At 34.6% G+C, this 18,145-nt stretch overlaps 1 protein-coding gene across 6 annotated transcripts in view; it reads right to left on the minus strand.

The window, feature by feature from the left end:
* Positions 1-18,145, minus strand: part of RAVER2 (ribonucleoprotein, PTB binding 2) — a 104,148-nt gene that overhangs the window by 23,682 nt on the left and 62,321 nt on the right. For 3 of the 6 annotated variants that reach the window (XR_010114585.1, XM_063613312.1, XM_055234916.2), the window contains exons 6-9: positions 6,859-6,944; positions 5,078-5,182; positions 4,811-4,925; positions 2,433-2,701 (exon numbers count right to left, since the gene is read on the minus strand). Coding sequence is in view for 5 of the 6 variants with exons in the window: in XM_063613312.1 (XP_063469382.1) it covers positions 2,433-2,701; positions 4,811-4,925; positions 5,078-5,182; positions 6,859-6,944 (575 nt within the window). In the remaining variant the exon portion in view is untranslated. Of the gene's footprint in view, positions 1-1,219; positions 1,435-2,432; positions 2,702-4,810; positions 4,926-5,077; positions 5,183-6,858; positions 6,945-18,145 lie in introns of all 6 variants that reach the window. The other 3 variants (XM_055234917.2, XM_055234918.2, XM_055234919.2) reach the window with 2 other exon arrangements.

Below are 18,145 nucleotides of genomic sequence, written 5' to 3' on the forward strand. Positions count from 1 at the left end.
GAAAATTTGGATACATGCTACAACATGGATGAACCTAGAAAACATTATGCTAAGTGAAATAAGCTACACACAGAAGGACAAATATTGTGTCACCTAGGTACCTAGAATAGTCAAATTCACAAAGACAAAAGTAGAAACAGTGGTTACCTGGGCTAGTGGGAGAGGAAAATGGAGAGTTATTATTTAACAGGTACAGGTTTCAGTATGAGATGATGAAAAAGTTTTGGAGATGGAGAGTAACGATGCTGCACAACAATGTGAATGCACTTAATGCCACATCACTTAAAATGGTTAAAATGGTAAATTGTATGTTATGTATATTTTACCACAATAAACAGAAACTGGTTATCATCCCTGTCTCCCTGAATAAAATTCTCAAAGGTTGGGAGTTGGCGTCCAAATCTCTTTTATTTATTAATTATTATTTTTGCACTAGAGGTGATTCTAGAAACAAAAAGGTAGACTCAAGACTTACTGGCCAACACAATATTAAAGATGCAGGCCTAAACATCTAAAGCAAAGTTAAACTAATCATTTCAGCCAAGTCTAAAATCTCACAATTAGAAAACACTGAGGTTACCTGGTACAACCCCTGTTGACAGAAAGAGGGATCATTTCTATTAATACAACATCCTTTACGGATGCTTGCCTGGGGTCTGCTTAATTGCTTTTGGTGATATGACATTCACATCTTTGTGAAATAAACTTTCTCTTTGCTTAAAAGCTTGAATTGTTCTTCCTTATATTAAACCTAAATCTGCTTTATTATATGTTGTACTTAATAGCCAGTTCTGCCCGCTGGAGGTACACACAATACTGTATGACTACACTTTGAATAGGTTTAACAATGTATATGTTTGGTTGTCCCTTTCCAGGTTCCATATATCCATTTCTCCTGAATTCTTCTTCACAGGACTTATTTTCCAGAACCTGCCCCCATTTTGGCTGTCCTCTTGTAGATAGACTCATTTGCCCATTATGTGAATCACCTAAAATCCACAGTTCTTCTAAAGACTCTGAGGCTTTCAATGAATTAAAGATTGCAAGGAGATATGAAGTATTCATATACAAGTTTTATTTGTGTAATTTCCCTCAATAACTCAAGCAATGAACACTGCAGATAAATTTTTTAAAGTCATTCTATAAAGAACTGATGGCCAGGTGCAGTGGCTCAAACCTGTAATACCAGCACATTGGGAGGCCGAGGCGGGAAGATCACCTGAGCTCAGGAGTTCGAGACCAGTCTGGCCAACATGGTGAAACTCGATCTCTACTAAAAATACAAAAATTGGCCAGGTATGGTGGTGCGTGCATGTAATCCCAGCTACTCGGGAGGCTGAGGCAGGGGAACCGCTTGAACCCAGGAGGCAGAGGTTGCAGTGAGCCAAGGTCGTGTCGCTGCATTCCAGCCTGGGCAACAGAGCAAGACTTGGTCTCAAAAAAAAAAAAAGAATTGCATTAGCTTTCCAATATACAATTGTAGGGCATTCTAGTCATACCTCTTGCTATGGCTAGGTAACACTAAAACCTCTTACAAATTCAGTATTATTATTTTGACATTTGAATACAAGAAACTACATAGATTTCTTTTCCTTACAAACTGCTTAAGCCTAAGTTTTATACCACTTACAAACTACAGTGTATTTTAAGGTACAAATACAATAAAAATTAGATGTACTTTAGTCTACCTACTTATTACAACATTTATAAATATCACTGGTATTTTAACCAATAAAATGATTCCGTAAAAACTTCCAGAATTAAAAGAGAGACCAGATTAGTTTGAACACACCAGAGTTTAACAGCTGGTTTTGATATTTTGCAGATAAAATTGGTTCTGCCTTTAAATATTAAAATACTTTAATTAGCTACCAAATATATATTTAAGATAGAAAAAAGTATGTTTGAAAGAACAGCATTACTATGTACTTAGAAAGCCTTACAAATAACATTACTATATAAGCGAATAAGCATTGATACTCCTAAGCTTTTCAAACTACAAAATTCTGAACTTAACCTAGTTTATATCTTATATTTAAAATAGCAAGTATTTTTGAAAACCATGTATATCACAAACTTTCTGGAAATTCCTTATTCTCTTATAAGGAATAAAGAATCCACATTTAAATTATTTATAAGAGACATAACTCATTTTACACAAATTAAAATTACTTTACTTACAAACTGGCAAATAATTAAGATAGTCCCAAATGCTAGCTATCATAACTTATCAGAAAATGGATTTTTTGTTTGCTTATTTATAATAACAGATTTTTTAAAAGAGTGCAATGTTTTCTTCAATTTTTAAAAGTAAATGTAAACTATGAAAAAGTCATCATTTCATTGACATGACAATTTAAGATATAATTTAAAAGGAATATATATACATATACATGTATATATACATCTGTGTGCACCCACAGTTTTCTTACCCCTGAACTTATCTCTGTGCCTTTTGGCTGGCTTTGCTGCTGCTTATGGTGTCCCACCAGCAAGCTTCCAGCAGCAAGGTTTGGAAAGCTCTGAAGATAAGGCTGCGACCCTGAGAAATTTCCTTCTGCCATTCCCACCGTGGCTGGCTGTTTCTCCTGAGTATTACTGTGCCCTGGCCCAGCCTGTCCAGCAATGTGCTGATTTGGAAAGAATGGTAACATGCTCATTCCAGCTGTTATCGTTGTTTGAGTTGGAATCAGGCTAGATGCTGTAGCAAACCATAAATGCAAAAAGCTTTTAGTTAGAAAATATTTATTCACAATAGTCCTTTTAATTTTGTTAAGTTATGAGCAAAATGCAGAGAAACCAATTTTGTACCTGTTAGATAACAGCAAAAGGTAAGGTTAGAGGTTGTTAATTAGTCGGTTCCTTTATGAAAAAAACAAAAACCTACAATAGTAATAATGCTCTTATTTTCAGCAACTTTCAGGGTAACCTCAATGATAAGAAATTTTTAAGTTTTTAAATTCGATATATAATTGTTAATTATATATTGTTAAAGTTGAGGGCAAAGTTTATGTACTTTTTGGCATTTAAGCTGTATTAGTGCTTTTTTTTATGCCCAGTCATTGCAACTTGACTGTTTCCATAACTGAAGGAAATAATTAAGTTTTAAGTTTAAAAAGTTATCTGAAATTAAAATTTAATGAAGTTTGATTGAATCCAATAATAAATTTGGTTAGCTGGCTTCCATCAGCTCATGAGAGCTATTAATACACATCTCTTCCCAGCTATCAAGTTAAGTGTCTTCATATTGGTAACTTGAGATCAGTCACAGCTGGAGTATTCACAAACAGAAATGCACAAATGCTACAAATCAAGCCCTTTTTTTCAACCTAGAGAGCTGGTTATTAAACACTTACCAGCATATCACTGGTTTCTTTTTTTAAATCAGTATTTGTTAATAGATAAGCACTAAATTTAATACATGAAAGTTTTGTGTTTTTGTTTATAGAAAATAACAAGAAATTCTGGAAGAAATAAAAGGGCTTTTTTGTTTGTTTGTTTTTTGAGTCAGGGTCTCATTCCCATCGCCAAGGCTGGAGTGCAGTGGCACAATCATGGCTCACTGCAGCCTCGACTTCCTGAGCTTAGGTGATTCTCCCACCTCAGCCTCCTGAGTAGCTGGGACCACAGGCATGTGCCAACATGCCTGGCTAATTTTTTGTATTTTAGTAAAGTCAGGGTTTTGTCATGTTGCCCAGGCTAGCAAATAAAAGTTTTAATAGGAAAATTCTGAACCGTTCCACTTTTTAAAAAATCTATAGGTCAAAATTAAATGGAAAAAGCTAATTTTGACAACTAAGTCAGATTTACCATTTTATATATTTACTAAACAAATTTCTTCAATTATTTTTAGTAATAATCATTTAGAGATGGATACTTTGGTTCCCCTAACGTTTAGAATATAGTTATTTGGACACTGACTTTTCAGTGTTCTTAAAGCGGCATATACTAAAGCAAATAATTTATTAGTTAATCCAACACAAATAATACATATTTGCAAAAGCTTTTAGACATAAAAAATTTAATTTTTTGGAAAGACAGACCCCATGATATCACAAAATTTGTTCACTGGCTTAACTTTTGTCCAGTCAATTTTAACGGTCAGAACTAAGTTATTTGATCACTGGACAAAAGGCTAAGTAAGCTACCCATATTTAATTGACTTTTTAAAAAAATTATTGGTGGCCCTTCTGTTTTTACTCGGCATGCTCACTTCTGAGCAAATTTCAATTAAGCTTCAAGCTGAAAAAGCCCTTCAAAATCACATCAAATAAGAAGTCTCAGTATAACACCATGCTTCTGTTTTCCTGCCAAAAAAGCTATTTTGTTTGCCACGTTTTTAGAAGCACAAAGTACACACATTAGTTTTGACTACTGATATAGAGGTTAAATTTTTTTTAATAATACAAATAAATAATCAAACTTTAAATTTATAAATACTAGATTTTAAAAAATAAAAGTGAATGGTTTCCTATCTTGGCAACAATTACATGGATCCATATGTGCTGTCAGCCCAGTGGGCAGCATGTCAGTCTCAAATGGATCTGTGTCTTTACCTTGTACTGCTGTGAACCTGCATAAAATATTAAAGCATATCCAATAGGGAAAGTCTTATCTTGGCATGGAAGCAAGTCCATCAGTAACTCACCAATATCCAAAATAGAAAAGCCAAGAGGGTTCTCAAAATTTTAAATGACTAAATAAAACTCAAATTTGACCCCCCTGTAAATAAAATTAGAACATAGGTAAACTATCTTTAAATCTCAAACCTGACTGTTTACTGACTTCTCAGTAAATACGCATCATTTACTTTTATGTGCTTCTCCATGATGATGTCCCAACTCCTTTTTCAATGGAAGCACTGACCCTATCCCTAGTGCAGTCTGAAGTACCACAGCTGGGGGCTCTCCAAGTAAGCCGGGTTTCTACAAAAGAAGAAAAAAAGGTAAGATCCATGGCCATAAGATATGACCTAAAAAAAGCTACACATGTGAAAATTCATAAACAACCTGATCCACAGCCCGATTCTAGAAAAGAAATGAACTGATTCTAAAAGAAAAAATGATACCATACTTACATTATTAGTATGAATATTCTCAAACTTCATTAATTGTTGTTGTGCCAGTGGTATATGAGAAAGATTCTGAAGGAATAAATTAGAAGTATTACCCATAACTGAGCTCTGTGAAAATGACAAAACGTTGTTAGTTTAATTTTGAAAAGCTACATGTTGTATAACCCAATTCATTTTAAAGTTCAATTCTCCAGTCGATCTGAGTAAAAGTCATTGCTTCTAAACATAATATTTCACTCTCCAACTTATCAGGCAAAGCTAATTAATTATTTTAATAATACACAAGAGGGGGCCATGTAGTCATGAAATAATTCTACATTCTTTCATCCTTCATTCCCTCCTCTCAACCCTTTTTGGTTTCAATAACAGTAACATTCTATTCATTCATTTATTTATTCGTTTAATCATTCAACAAAGATTTATTGAGCACTTTCTATGTTTTAGGCACTGTGCTACTTAGTGAGAAGTACAATAAGATCTGCCCTCATAGATCTTACAATCCCCTAAGGAAGGGAGCCATTAATTAATTAAAAAAAAAAAAAAACATGATTACACATGGTAATCATATGAAGGAAAAATACAGGGGGCTATGAGAACAAATAGTGGAGGAATGTTATTTAGCCTGAAAGATTCAAGGAAGGTTTCCTGGAGGAACTAATTCTTGTACTGCAATCCGAAGGCTGTAGTTGAAGTCTGGGAGGGAATTAGGTGATGTTGGGGTGGGAAGCATTCCAGGAAGAAGGACCAGCAGAAGAAAAGACCGAAGGAGGAGAAAACAAGGTCCTTCGAGGACCAAAACCAGGCTGTTGTAGTGGGACAGTGATGTGCAGTGAGTTGAGAGGCAGGAGGGGCCAGCTCAAATGTATGGGCCTTAAAGGTAAAGCATTTTGGTCTTTCTCTTAAAACACAGGGAATATTATCAATACTCTGAACTTCCCCTCTCATATTACTCTTCACTCCTTATTGTAATTAACTGTTTAATGTGTTTTCTCTACTGTTGAAATTCTATAATAACATAGACTTTAAATGTTACATTCCACACAGTAGCCTCAATGATTAGCACAATGTCTAATACATATGTCAGATACTCAATAAAATACATTGAGTAAATGAATGAATAAAAACTCTGTAATGTATCACCAAGTCCTGTGTTAGATTCTAAGGATGAAAAATAAAAGCCGGATTTAGGACCAGATATTCATTCATTCAACTTATATTAAGATTCGATTATATATTGTTTGATTTGTAATTAGAATTCTATGTTCTTAAACAGTACCTGAAACTAATGAGTAATGCTTATCTCTAATATTACAGACATTTAAATCTATAAACACACATTTAAAATATTTATCTAAAAAAGGTAGGAAACATACTCTATTCCCATATACATGAGTTATTTTTATAATATTCATTCAATTTTAAGAATTAAGTTACTGTTCATTTATATTTTCTTTCTAGAAATACTTTTTTGAGTTAAGACCACATAAGAATCCCTGGTTTGAACAACTTATTTATTATCTAGAAAAAATATACCACTTTCCTTCTTAATGCCATACAAATTGGAATCAATAATATTTATCGTGGTACATAACTACTGCTTTGGTTAGCTGAATTGAATCTGATGTACTCATTAAGTTATGATTTTACATAGCTATACTTACTATTAAAGATTTTGTTTAAAAGCAAAATACTCATTTAATTTCTTGAGAACTTTAAGTGTTAAGAACAAACAAAATATTCACTCCAAATATTTAATGCTTCAGTACTCAATGTTATTTATGTACCTGATGTGCTTTATTCAAATGTAAAAATGCAGGAGAGATGGATGGATTCATCAGATGTGGCAAGCTGTGAGGTGTTCCAAGAACGGCTTTGAGAAAATAAAAGTAAAAACTTTAATTTATATGCGGAATTAAAAATTTTTAAAAACCAAGCTTCGAAAAGGGTAAATGAATATTTCTTTTAACTATTAACAAATCCACCGAAAGTTCAATGATATAGCGACCTTGTCATTGGTCAAAAGTGATAGGTACCTTTCCCTGAGATTCAACCCTGGAATTTGTTTTAAAATTCAAAAGCCTTCTGCCATAATTGTAAAACTCCAAACCTAGGCTTAATCTTCTCTAGAATTTAGTGGAACAAAATACATCCACCTTTTTTTTTTTTCTTGAGACGGAGTCTCGCTCTGTCGCCCAGACTGGAGTGCAGTGGCGCAATCTCGGCTCACTGCAAGCTCTGCCTCCCGGGTTCACGCCATTCTCCTGCCTCAGCCTCTCCAAGTAGCTATGACTACAGGCGCCCGCCACCACGCCCGGCTAATTTTTTTGTATTTTTTAGTAGAGACGAGGTTTCACCGTGGTGTCGATCTCCTGACCTTGTGATCCGCCCGCCTCGGCCTCCCAAAGTGCTGGGATTACAAGCGTGAGCCACCGCGCCCGGCCACACATCCACCTTTAATAAGCACAATATTCATTGAACCCATGTTATTTATTCAGTGATTTTTAGGTATTTCAGGGATTTTGGCAGAGGGTAGGAGTAGGGGACAGGATACAATCCTTGTCCTTGAAAAGCTTACATAAAATCCAATTGAGAAGACAATATATGTACACAAAAATATTTACATAATAAAATCAAAAGAAACTGCAAAACTGTACACAGACATAAAAAGAATAAGTGGCAACAATACTCATAATCAAGTCTAAGAGTCTAAATACCAGAGTACATTTCAAAAGGGATGTTTTTAGAATGGAAAACTTATAAAGGGGAGCGGGTGGGGGGTGTCAGATGTTTGAACCAGAGTGCCTCATCTTGAATAGAAGTTAGGTAAAATAAGGCTGAGACCTGCTGAGCTGCATTCCCAGTAATTTAGGCATTCTAAGTCATAGGATGAGACAGGAGGTCAGCACAAGACACAGGTCATAAAGCCCTTGCTAATAAAACAAGGTGCAATAAAGAAGCCGGCTAAAACCTACCAAAACCAAGATGGCGACAAGAGTGATCTCTGGCGGTCCTCATTGCTACGCTCCCACCAGTACCATGACAGTTTACAAATGCCATGGCAATGTGTGAAAGTTACCCTATACGGTCTAAAAAGGGAAGGAACCCTCAGTTCTGGGAATTGCCCACCATTTTCCTGGAAAATTCATGAATAATCCACCTCTTGTTTAGCATATAATCAAGATAATAAAGAAATAACCATAAAAATGGGCAACCAGTGGCCCATGCCACTGTTCTGCCTATGGAGCAGCCATTCTTTTCTGTTTGTTTGTTTTTGAGACAGAGTCACACTCTATTGCCCAGGCTAGAGTGCAATGGCACAATCTCAGCTCACTGCAACCTCCGGCCTCCTGGGTTCAAGTGATTCTCCTGCCTCAGCCTCCCAAGTAGTTGGGATTACAGGTGCTCACCACCATGCTTGGCTAATTTTTGTATTTTAGTAGAGATGGGGTTTCACCATGTTGGCCAGGCTGGTCTTGAACTCCTGATCTTGAGATCCACCTGCCTTGGCCTCCCAAAGTGCTGGGATTACAGGCGTGAGCCACCGCACTCGGCCTGGAGCAGCCATTCTCTTTCTTAATAAACTTGCTCTGACTTTAAAAAAAAAAAAAAAAAAAAAAGGAGGATGCTTTTAGAATAGATAATATAGAGACACAAAGAGGACCATGAGATAGAAAATATATGAAGAAATTTAATCTAATTATTGTAAAATAACTGGAATAATCATAATATACAAAATTAGGCTGGGCGCAGTGGCTCACGCCTGTAATCCCAGCACTTTGGAAGGCCAAGGTGGGTGGATTGTTTCAGGTCCGGAGTTCGAGACCAGCCTGGTCAACATGGTGAAACCGCATCTTTACCAAAAATACAAAAATTAGCCAGGCATGGTGGCACATGCCTGTAATCCCAGCTACTTGGGAGGCAGAGGCAGGAGAACTGTTTGAGGCTGGGAGGCGGAGGTTGCAGTGAGCTGAGATCACGCCACTACACTCCAGCCTGGCTGACAGAGCGAGACTCCATTTCAAAATAATAATAATATACAAAATTATATATATATGTAATATACAAACTTAGTGTCCAGAAAAGGTTCTGGTAACATCTTCTTGTAATATATATGTAGCAAAATAAAAAAACACTGTACTATGAAAGGTGAAATAAATAAATAAATAAATAAATAAATGAAATAAATCCTCATTGTAACCAAATTTTTTAGTATCCATCTAAGTCTACATTGGGACCACCTCAGAAGACAAGAATGATCCAACTTCTTGGTTTCAGGAGTAGAATGATATTAGTGAGATAATAATAGGAAACTATTTAATTAAACAGTTTTCAATATTCTCTCTAGCAAAGGAGGAAGTGCCCAGAGTACACAGGATTGGAGGGAATGTTTAATTCTAGCATAATTTTAGGAAAGTTATGATAATGTGAGGATATACAGAAGATGACTCATTTAGAATTCTATTATCTACCTCAATGAGGAAAAAGGCATTTTTGAGTGGAAAACTGGTACACGGAAAAGAACTCCTCTGCAAGTAATAGGGAATTAAGTGTAGAAAATTAGGGAAAATATTACTTGACTTAGACAAATAACTTCAGTACAGCCCCTTCAATAAATTATGCTGGAAAAATGGAATATTCACATGCAAAAGAATGAAACTAGACCCTTATCTCTTACCATATATAAAAACCAACTCAAAATCTATTAAAAACTTAAATATAAGACTAAAAATTGCACAACTACTGGAAGAAAGCATGGGGGAAACACTTGAGGACATTGATCTGGGCAAAGATGTTATGGGTCACACTTCACAAGCACAGGCAACAAAATAAAAAATAGACAAATGGGATTTTATCAAACTGAACAGCTTCTGCACAATGAGGGAAACAATAGGGTGAACATGTACAACTTGTAGAATGGGAGAAAATATCTGCAAATTATTCATGTGACACAGGATTAATATCTAGAATATACACAGAACTCTAGCAATTTCAACAGCAAAAAACAAAACAAACAAACAAACAAAAAACACCCCAAATAATCCAATTTAAAAATGGGCAAAGGATCTGAACAGACATTTCTCAGAAGGCATATAAATGACCAACAAGTATATGAAAAAATATTCAACATCAGTAATCATCAAGGGAATGTAAGTCAAAACCACAATAAGATACCATCTCACCCCAATTAGAACAGCTAATTCTAATTATCAAAAAGACAAACAAATAATAAATGCTGGTGAGGATGCAGAAAAAAGGAAACTCTCTTACACTGCTGGAGGAAATGCAAATTAGTACAGCCATTATGGAAAACAGTATGATGGTTTCTCAAAAAAACAAATATAGAACTACCATATGGATCCAGCAATCCACTAATGAATATTTATCCAAAGAAAAGGAAATCATGGCCAGGTGCAGTGGCTCACACCTATAATCCCAGCACTTTGGGAGGCTGAGGTTAGTTGATCACTGGAGGTCAGGAGCTAGAGACCAGCCTGGCCAACATGGCGAAACCGTCTCTACTAAAAAATACAAAAATAGCAGGGTGTAGTGGTGCATGCCAGTAATCCTAGCTACTTGGGAGGCTGAGGCACGAGAATCGCTTGAACCCAGGAGGCAGAGGTTGCAGTGAGCTGAGATCATGCCACTGCATTCCAGCCTGAGCAACAGGGTGGGACTAGCTCAAAAAAAAAAAACAAAAACAACAACAAAAACAACAACAAACCAAAGAAAAGGAAATCCATATCTTGAAGAGATATCTGCATCCTGATGTTTATTGCAATACTATTCACAGTAGCCAAGATATGGACTAAGTGTCCATCAACAGATAAATGGATAAAGAAAATGTGGTACACATACACAATGGAATACTATTCAGCCGTAAGAAAAAAGGAAAGCTGGTCATTTGCAGCAACCTGGAGGACATTATATAGAGTGAAACAAGTCAGGCACATAAAGATAAATACTGCATGTTCTCCCTCATATACAGGAGCTAAAAAAGTTGAGCTCATAGAAGTTGAAGGTACAATCATGGTTATTAGAGTCTGGGAAGAGAAGTGAGAAGGGGATGATAGGGAGAGGTTAGTTAATGGATACAAAATTACAGCTAGATAGGGCAATTAAGTTTTCATGTTCTATAGTACTGTAGGGTGACTAAGTTAACAAACATTTATTGTATATTTTCAAATAGCTAGAAGAGAGGACTTTAAATGCTCCCAACACAATGATATGATGAATGTTTGAGGTGGTTAATATGCTAATTACCTTCATTTGATTATTACAGATTATATACATGTATTGGACCATCAATCTGTACCCCATAAATATGTATAATTATTACATGTCAATTAAAAATTTTCTTAATGAAAAAAACTTGAGTGGAGGAGTTAATTTTTTTCAAATTCTGTAGTTGAAGTATAAAAAATAGAGTTTTTAAGACACATCCCTTCTTGTTAAATTAATGACCACCTGGGGCAATACATCTAAATTACGAAGCCCTAGATGTATTATCTATGAAAGATTAATAGAAGTCTCTTCCCTCAAAAAAACTATTATGGAAACCACAAATAACAGATATCAAAACACTTTTAAAACTACATTACTTTAAAGTCACACATTATTGATGGAGTAGCCAGTAGTAATACTGCAAATATCAGAAAAGGATTTTCCAAGATAATAGAAAATACAAACCCACTTGGCAACTTAAAATATATTTTATTAAACATATAAACATATAGATATAGATAGATATGGTAATATTAATTTTTAAAAGCTGGTGGCTACTTTAATATCAAAAAATCCAGATCAAAGGATATTACCAGGGATAAAGATCACCATTTTATAATGATAAATGGGCCAATTAATCAAGAGGATGCAACAATCTTAAATGCTTTTGCACCAAATAACAAAGCTTCAAAATATATGAAGCAAAATTCACAGAACCGAAAGGAAAAATAGACAAACCCAAAATTATGATTAAAAATTTCAATAACTCTTCTTCTCTTTTTCATATCATCACTGTATTTTATTATAAAAAACTGAAACAATTTTTCTTCACAGCTTTTACTGAACACAGTATCTTCCAGTTTATAACAACAACAGAAACAACAACCAGAATAAAAACAGTCTGAAAATGTCCATGGCATCATGCCTACCTGCTCTTACCCTTAGCTATGGCTAGGACTCCCACTATGCCCCATCCGCCTCCTCAGTATAACTGATAGAATAAGTTGACGAAAAATCAGTAAGGATATAGGAGACATGAACACTATCAACCATGTTGATCTAACTGACGTGTATAGAACACTCCACATCCAGTAAGAGCAGAATATATATTCTTTTCAAGTGTCCATGGAATATTTGCCAATATAGCCTGTATTCTGAACCATGAAACAAATCTAAATTCTAATTTATAAATTTAAATTGTACAAAGTATCATCTCTGACTGCAAGTGAATTAAATTAGGTATCAATAACCAAAAAAATCTAGAAAAATCTCCAAATTTTGGAACTTAAGTGACACAAATAACCAATTGACCAAATAAATCAAAATGGAAACCAAAAAGTATTTTGAAATGAATGAAAATAATATAACATATCAAAATTTGTGAGATACAGTGCTTAGAAGGAAATTTGTAATACTAAACACATTAAAAGAAGAAAGGTCTCAAGTGAATAATCTAGTTTTACTTTAAAAAACCAGAAAAGGAAGAACAAAATATGCTCAAAGTAAGCAGAAAGACATAATTAAAGTGGAAATTAATGAAATAAAAAACAGACAACAACCAGAAAAGTCAATGAAAACAAAGGCTAGCTTTTTGGAAAAATCAGTAATACTGATAAACCTTTTGCCAGACTTATCAGGAAAAAAGAGAGAAGACAAAAATATCACGAATGTGAAAGAAGCCATCACTATAGATCCTGCAGAGATTAAAGAATAATAAGGGAATACTATGAACAATGTTATGCCAATAAATTTGATAACTTACACAAAAGACAATTTCCTTGAAAGATACAAACTAGCAAAGCTCACTTAAAAAGAACAAGATCCTGAAATAGCTCTTATATATTAAAGAAATTAAATGTGCAGTTAGAAATCTTCCTTAAAAAATTCAACACAGCTGATTTCACTAGCAAATTCTATCAAACATATGAAGAAGAAATAATAGCATTGAACATAAACTCTCCTGATGACTGAAGAGAGGGAATATTTTCCAAATCATTCCATGAGGGCAGCATAACAAAACCAGAAAATAAATTACAAGGGAAGAAAACTACAGACCAAATACCTCATAAACATAGATGCAAAAATTTCAAACTATTATTAAATCAAATTCAACAATATATAAAAAAGATTATAATATACCATGACTAAGTGAGGTTTACCCTAAGAATAAAAGGTTGGTATAACACTCAAAAATCATCAATGTAATGTATCATGTTAACAGATAGGAAAAATATATGATCATCTCAATAGATGGAGAAAAGCATTCAACAAGTTCCAGCAATCATCATGCTAAAATTCGGCAATTAGAAATAGATGGTAAATTCCCCAGCTTAATAAAAGAAATCTGTGAAAAAAACTCTAGCTAAGATAATATTTAATAATCAAAGAATGAATGCTTTCTCCATGAGATCAGAAATGAGGCAAGCATGTCTGCTCTCACCAGTTCTATGCACAATTACATTGGAATTTCTATCTAATGCAAAAAAGCAAGGAAAAAAATAGAAACCATACATGTTGGAAAGGAAGAAGTAAAATTGTGTTTATTTGTAGATAACACAATCATCTACATAGAAAATCCCAACAAAAACCTACTAGAAATAATAAGTGAGTTTAGCAAGACTGTAGGATGTAAGATAAATATGTATTTAATCAGTTATACTTCTATATGCTAACAACAAGCACCAGGACATTGAAATTAAGACAGCAGTACCATCTAAAATAACTTCAAAAAATACGAAATACTGTGAATAAATCTGACCAAAGATGTATAAGATTGGTATTCTGAAAAAATAAAACACTGCTGGGAGAAATTGAATATGACCTCAAAATAATTGAAAAGATATACCATACTTATGAACCAGAAGCCTCAGAATTGTTGTGAATTCTGCCTAAATTAGCATACAAATCAACACAATCTCAATCAAAATCCCAGCCGACATTTTCCATAGAAATTGGCACTCTGATTCTAAAATTTATAAGCCAATGCAAAGAACCTGGAATAGCCAAAACAACTTTGAAAAAGAAGAATGAAGTTGAAGGACTTACACTAATTGATTTCAGGATTTATAACACATATATTTTGGTATAGAGACAGTATTGATATAAAGACAGTACTGGTAAAAGACATTTAGATCAATGAACAGAGTTTAGTTATAGGCTCATGTATATATGGTGAACTGATTTTTGGCAAATGTCAAAATATTCAATGAAACATAATCTTTCTAAACAAGTGATGCTGGAATAATTGTATAACTATAAGTAAAAAAACATCTGGACTCTTACCTCATACTATAAACTAAAATTAACTCAAAATAGATCATAGACCTAAGTATAGGGATAAAATTATAAAACTTTCTCCAAGAAAACATACAAGAAATCTTAGAAAACCTGAATTTGGCAAAGATTTCTCAAATATGACACAGGAAGTACAAATTATAAAAGAAAAAAATAATAAATCGGATTTTGGCAAAATAAAAAATTTTGCTCCTCAAAAGACACTGTTAAAAGGATATTTGCAAACCATATATCCAACAGAGTACTTGTATGTAAAACAAAAAAGCACTCTCACAACTTGATAAGAAGACAAACAACTCAGTTTTTAACACGTGCAAAATATTTGAAAAGTCATATTACCAAAGAAGATATAAAGATGACAAATAAGCACAATCAAAGAAGCTCAAAATCATTAGTCAAAAGAAATATTCAAATTAAAACCACAGTTAAGAGAGCACTATACATCCAATAGAAAGGCTAAAATTAAAAAGACCAACAGATCAAGTACTGGCGGGGATACTAAGCAAACTGGAGCCCTAGAAACTGATGGTGAGTATGTCAAATGGCTCAACCACACTGGAAGACAGCTGGGCAGTTTCTTACCACTTCAGCATATATCTACCATATGACTCAGCCATTCCACAGATAGTTATTTATCAAAGAGAATAAAAGCATAAGAAATAAAAGCATAAAGACTAGTACACAAATGTCCATAGAGATTTTATTTGTCATGGCCTCCAACTGGAAATAATCCAGATGTCCATCAACAAATCAATGAATAAGCAAATTATAGAATGAAATATTACTCAGTAATAAAAAGAAAAAAATACTACTAATCCATGTAACAACATGAATGAATCTCAAAACAGTAAGCTAAGTAAATGAAGCCAAACAGTACAGACTGTGTGATTCGTCTTATACCAATTTCTAGAAAATACAAACTGTAGTGACAGAAAGCAGATCAGTGGTTTCCTGGGGACAGGGTAGGGGATGATTTACAAATCGACAAAAAGAAGCTCTAAGGGGTAATTTATATGTCTATTATTTGATTGTGGTAATGATTTCATGAGTATATAAATAACATCAAAACATATCAATTCGTACACTTCAAATACCTACAGTTTAATATACATAAACTATTCCTCAATAAAGCTGTTTAAAAATAGTGTATCCTAAAAAAATACAGTTTATACTATCAAGTGATTACACAGTAGTTAAATTAGGAACACCACACACATAAAGAAAGAAGTCTAGAATAATTATATTTATTGTATTTTTGAAGGTAGTTAAAAGGTCTAGATTGAAGAGAAAAGATCAGCTTGGTCAGAGTAACATAATCAATATTGGACCTGGGAGGGAAATTAATCAAATAGCAGTTGGAGCTTCCATTTTAGTGGTAGAAATAGACAATAAACAAGAACCTGTATAATATATGTCAGTTGTTTTTAAAATTATACAATGATAAAGAAGCAGGGCAAGGGTATAAGAATTACAATTCTTTTTTTTTTTTTTCTTTTTTTGAGCTAGAGTCTCGCCTGTTGCCCAGGCCGGAATGCAGTGGTGCAATCTTGGCTCACTGCAACCTCCGCCTCCAGGGTTCAAGTCATTCTCCTGCCTCAGGCTCCCGAGTAGCTGGGACTACAAGTGCATGCCACCATGCCCAGCTAATTTTTGTACTTTTAGTAGAGATGGGGTTTCACCATGTTGGCCAGGCTGGTCTTGAACTCCTGACCTCAGGTAATCTGCCCACCTCAGTGACCCAAAGTGCTGGGATTACAGGCGTGAACTACAGCGCCCAGCCAAGAATTACAATTCTTTATCATTAATTTAGTTGGCTCAGAGAAGGCCTCTGTGATGAGTTCAGGATATAGCAAGGCTATAGTTAAGATATAGTAAAGGACATAGTAAAAGAAAAATAAACGGAATTTATTGATTAACAAGACACTGTCTTTTTTTCTCAACATCAAGAAACTTTCCACACATTTTCCAGCTATGTATGTGCTCAAGTGAGGGAGTGATTTAATCCTCTTCCCTTTCCACCCCACACAAGAAAAAGCTATGCTTATGAAATAACTTCTGCATCAGTGTAATATTCAAACATCTTACTTAAAATTGAGAAAGCGTTAAGCATAAAGAAGTCTACTGCCATATGGCCATACATTAATCTGAGTAGAACAGCAGAGTGGAGAATATTTAGTCTCAGATGAAAAGAAGAGACAAAAATAATACTTGAGAGGAATTAGTAAAGATAGCCCAGAGTCCAAAGAGGCAGATGATACTTTCTTTTTTTTTTTTTTTTTCTTGAGATGGAGTCTCGCTCTGTCGCCCAGGCTGGAGTGCAGTGGCGCAATCTCGGCTCACTGCAAGCTCCGCCTCCCAGGTTCACGCCATTCTCCTGCCTCAGCCTCTCCGAGTAGCTGGGACTACAGGTGCCCGCCACCACGCCCGGCTAATTTTTTGTATTTTTAGTAGAGACGGGGTTTCACCGTGGTCTCGATCTCCTGACCTCGTGATCCACCCGCCTCGGCCTCCCAAAGTGCTGGGATTACTTTCTAAAAGACCTAAGAATGTGGTATACTTCTTTAGACACTAATACATAATCTTGGACTGCACTAAGAGAAATATAATGATAATAGGAAGGAAATCCCACTGCATTCTGTGTTAATCAAAACCAATCTACAGAATATGTTTGTGTCTGTGCAGATCATATTCTGGGACAAACCAGAAGACCTAGACTATATCCACAAGAGAACAACTTGTGGGGGATTTAAAGCACATGTCCTGTGACACGTTATGGGAAGTCAAATATAGAACTGTAATCTGCAAAGAGATACAAGATGTATAAAAAGAGAGTTGCAAAAAAAATACCATCTCTATTTATGTTTACTTGCATCTTAAAAAAGGAAAACATTAGGTTTGATCATTTCTAAATATATGGATTGACAATGGTCCATCTGTTTAATTGACATCTTTTACATATATGGTATATATTGGGGTGCTGCTCAAAATTTATTTTACTGATAAAGTTGCATTGTGTAAAAAAGAACTGGCCTGGAGAAAAGAAGATAGGGAAAATAAAAACTGACTGAGGTTTCATGGTAGTTGTCTTCAAATATTAGGAGGCTTTTATTATGCAAGAAGGAATATATTTATCCTGTATTTCTTCAGAGGTGGAACCAGAATAAGTGGCTAAAAATTACTTATATTAGTAATATAAAAACTTTCCAGTAACTGAAACTGTCAAACCAGGGAATAGGCTGCCTTGGGAAGTAATGAGCTTCTAATCCTTCATGTTGTCAAGAGAAAAAAGAGTATCTCTATATTATTAAAATTGTAAAAGAGGTATCTAATTGCGTAATAGCCTGAGCCAGAAAACTACCAAAGCTGCTTCTTACACACAAATAATTATATGAAGTACTGAATATGAATATTGTTGTATAATAAAGAATTTGACTGGCCTTTGTCCCTGGTTCCTGAGAGGGAGACTCTTAAATCCTCAGATTTTCCTGAGTTACAGGAGTGTCTTTGATATGCTACTGAGGTAACTCATTATGGACCCATAGACAGCTTCAGGAT

Source organism: Symphalangus syndactylus, chromosome 19 (assembly GCF_028878055.3).
Source record: "Symphalangus syndactylus isolate Jambi chromosome 19, NHGRI_mSymSyn1-v2.1_pri, whole genome shotgun sequence".
NCBI lineage: Eukaryota > Metazoa > Chordata > Mammalia > Primates > Hylobatidae > Symphalangus > Symphalangus syndactylus.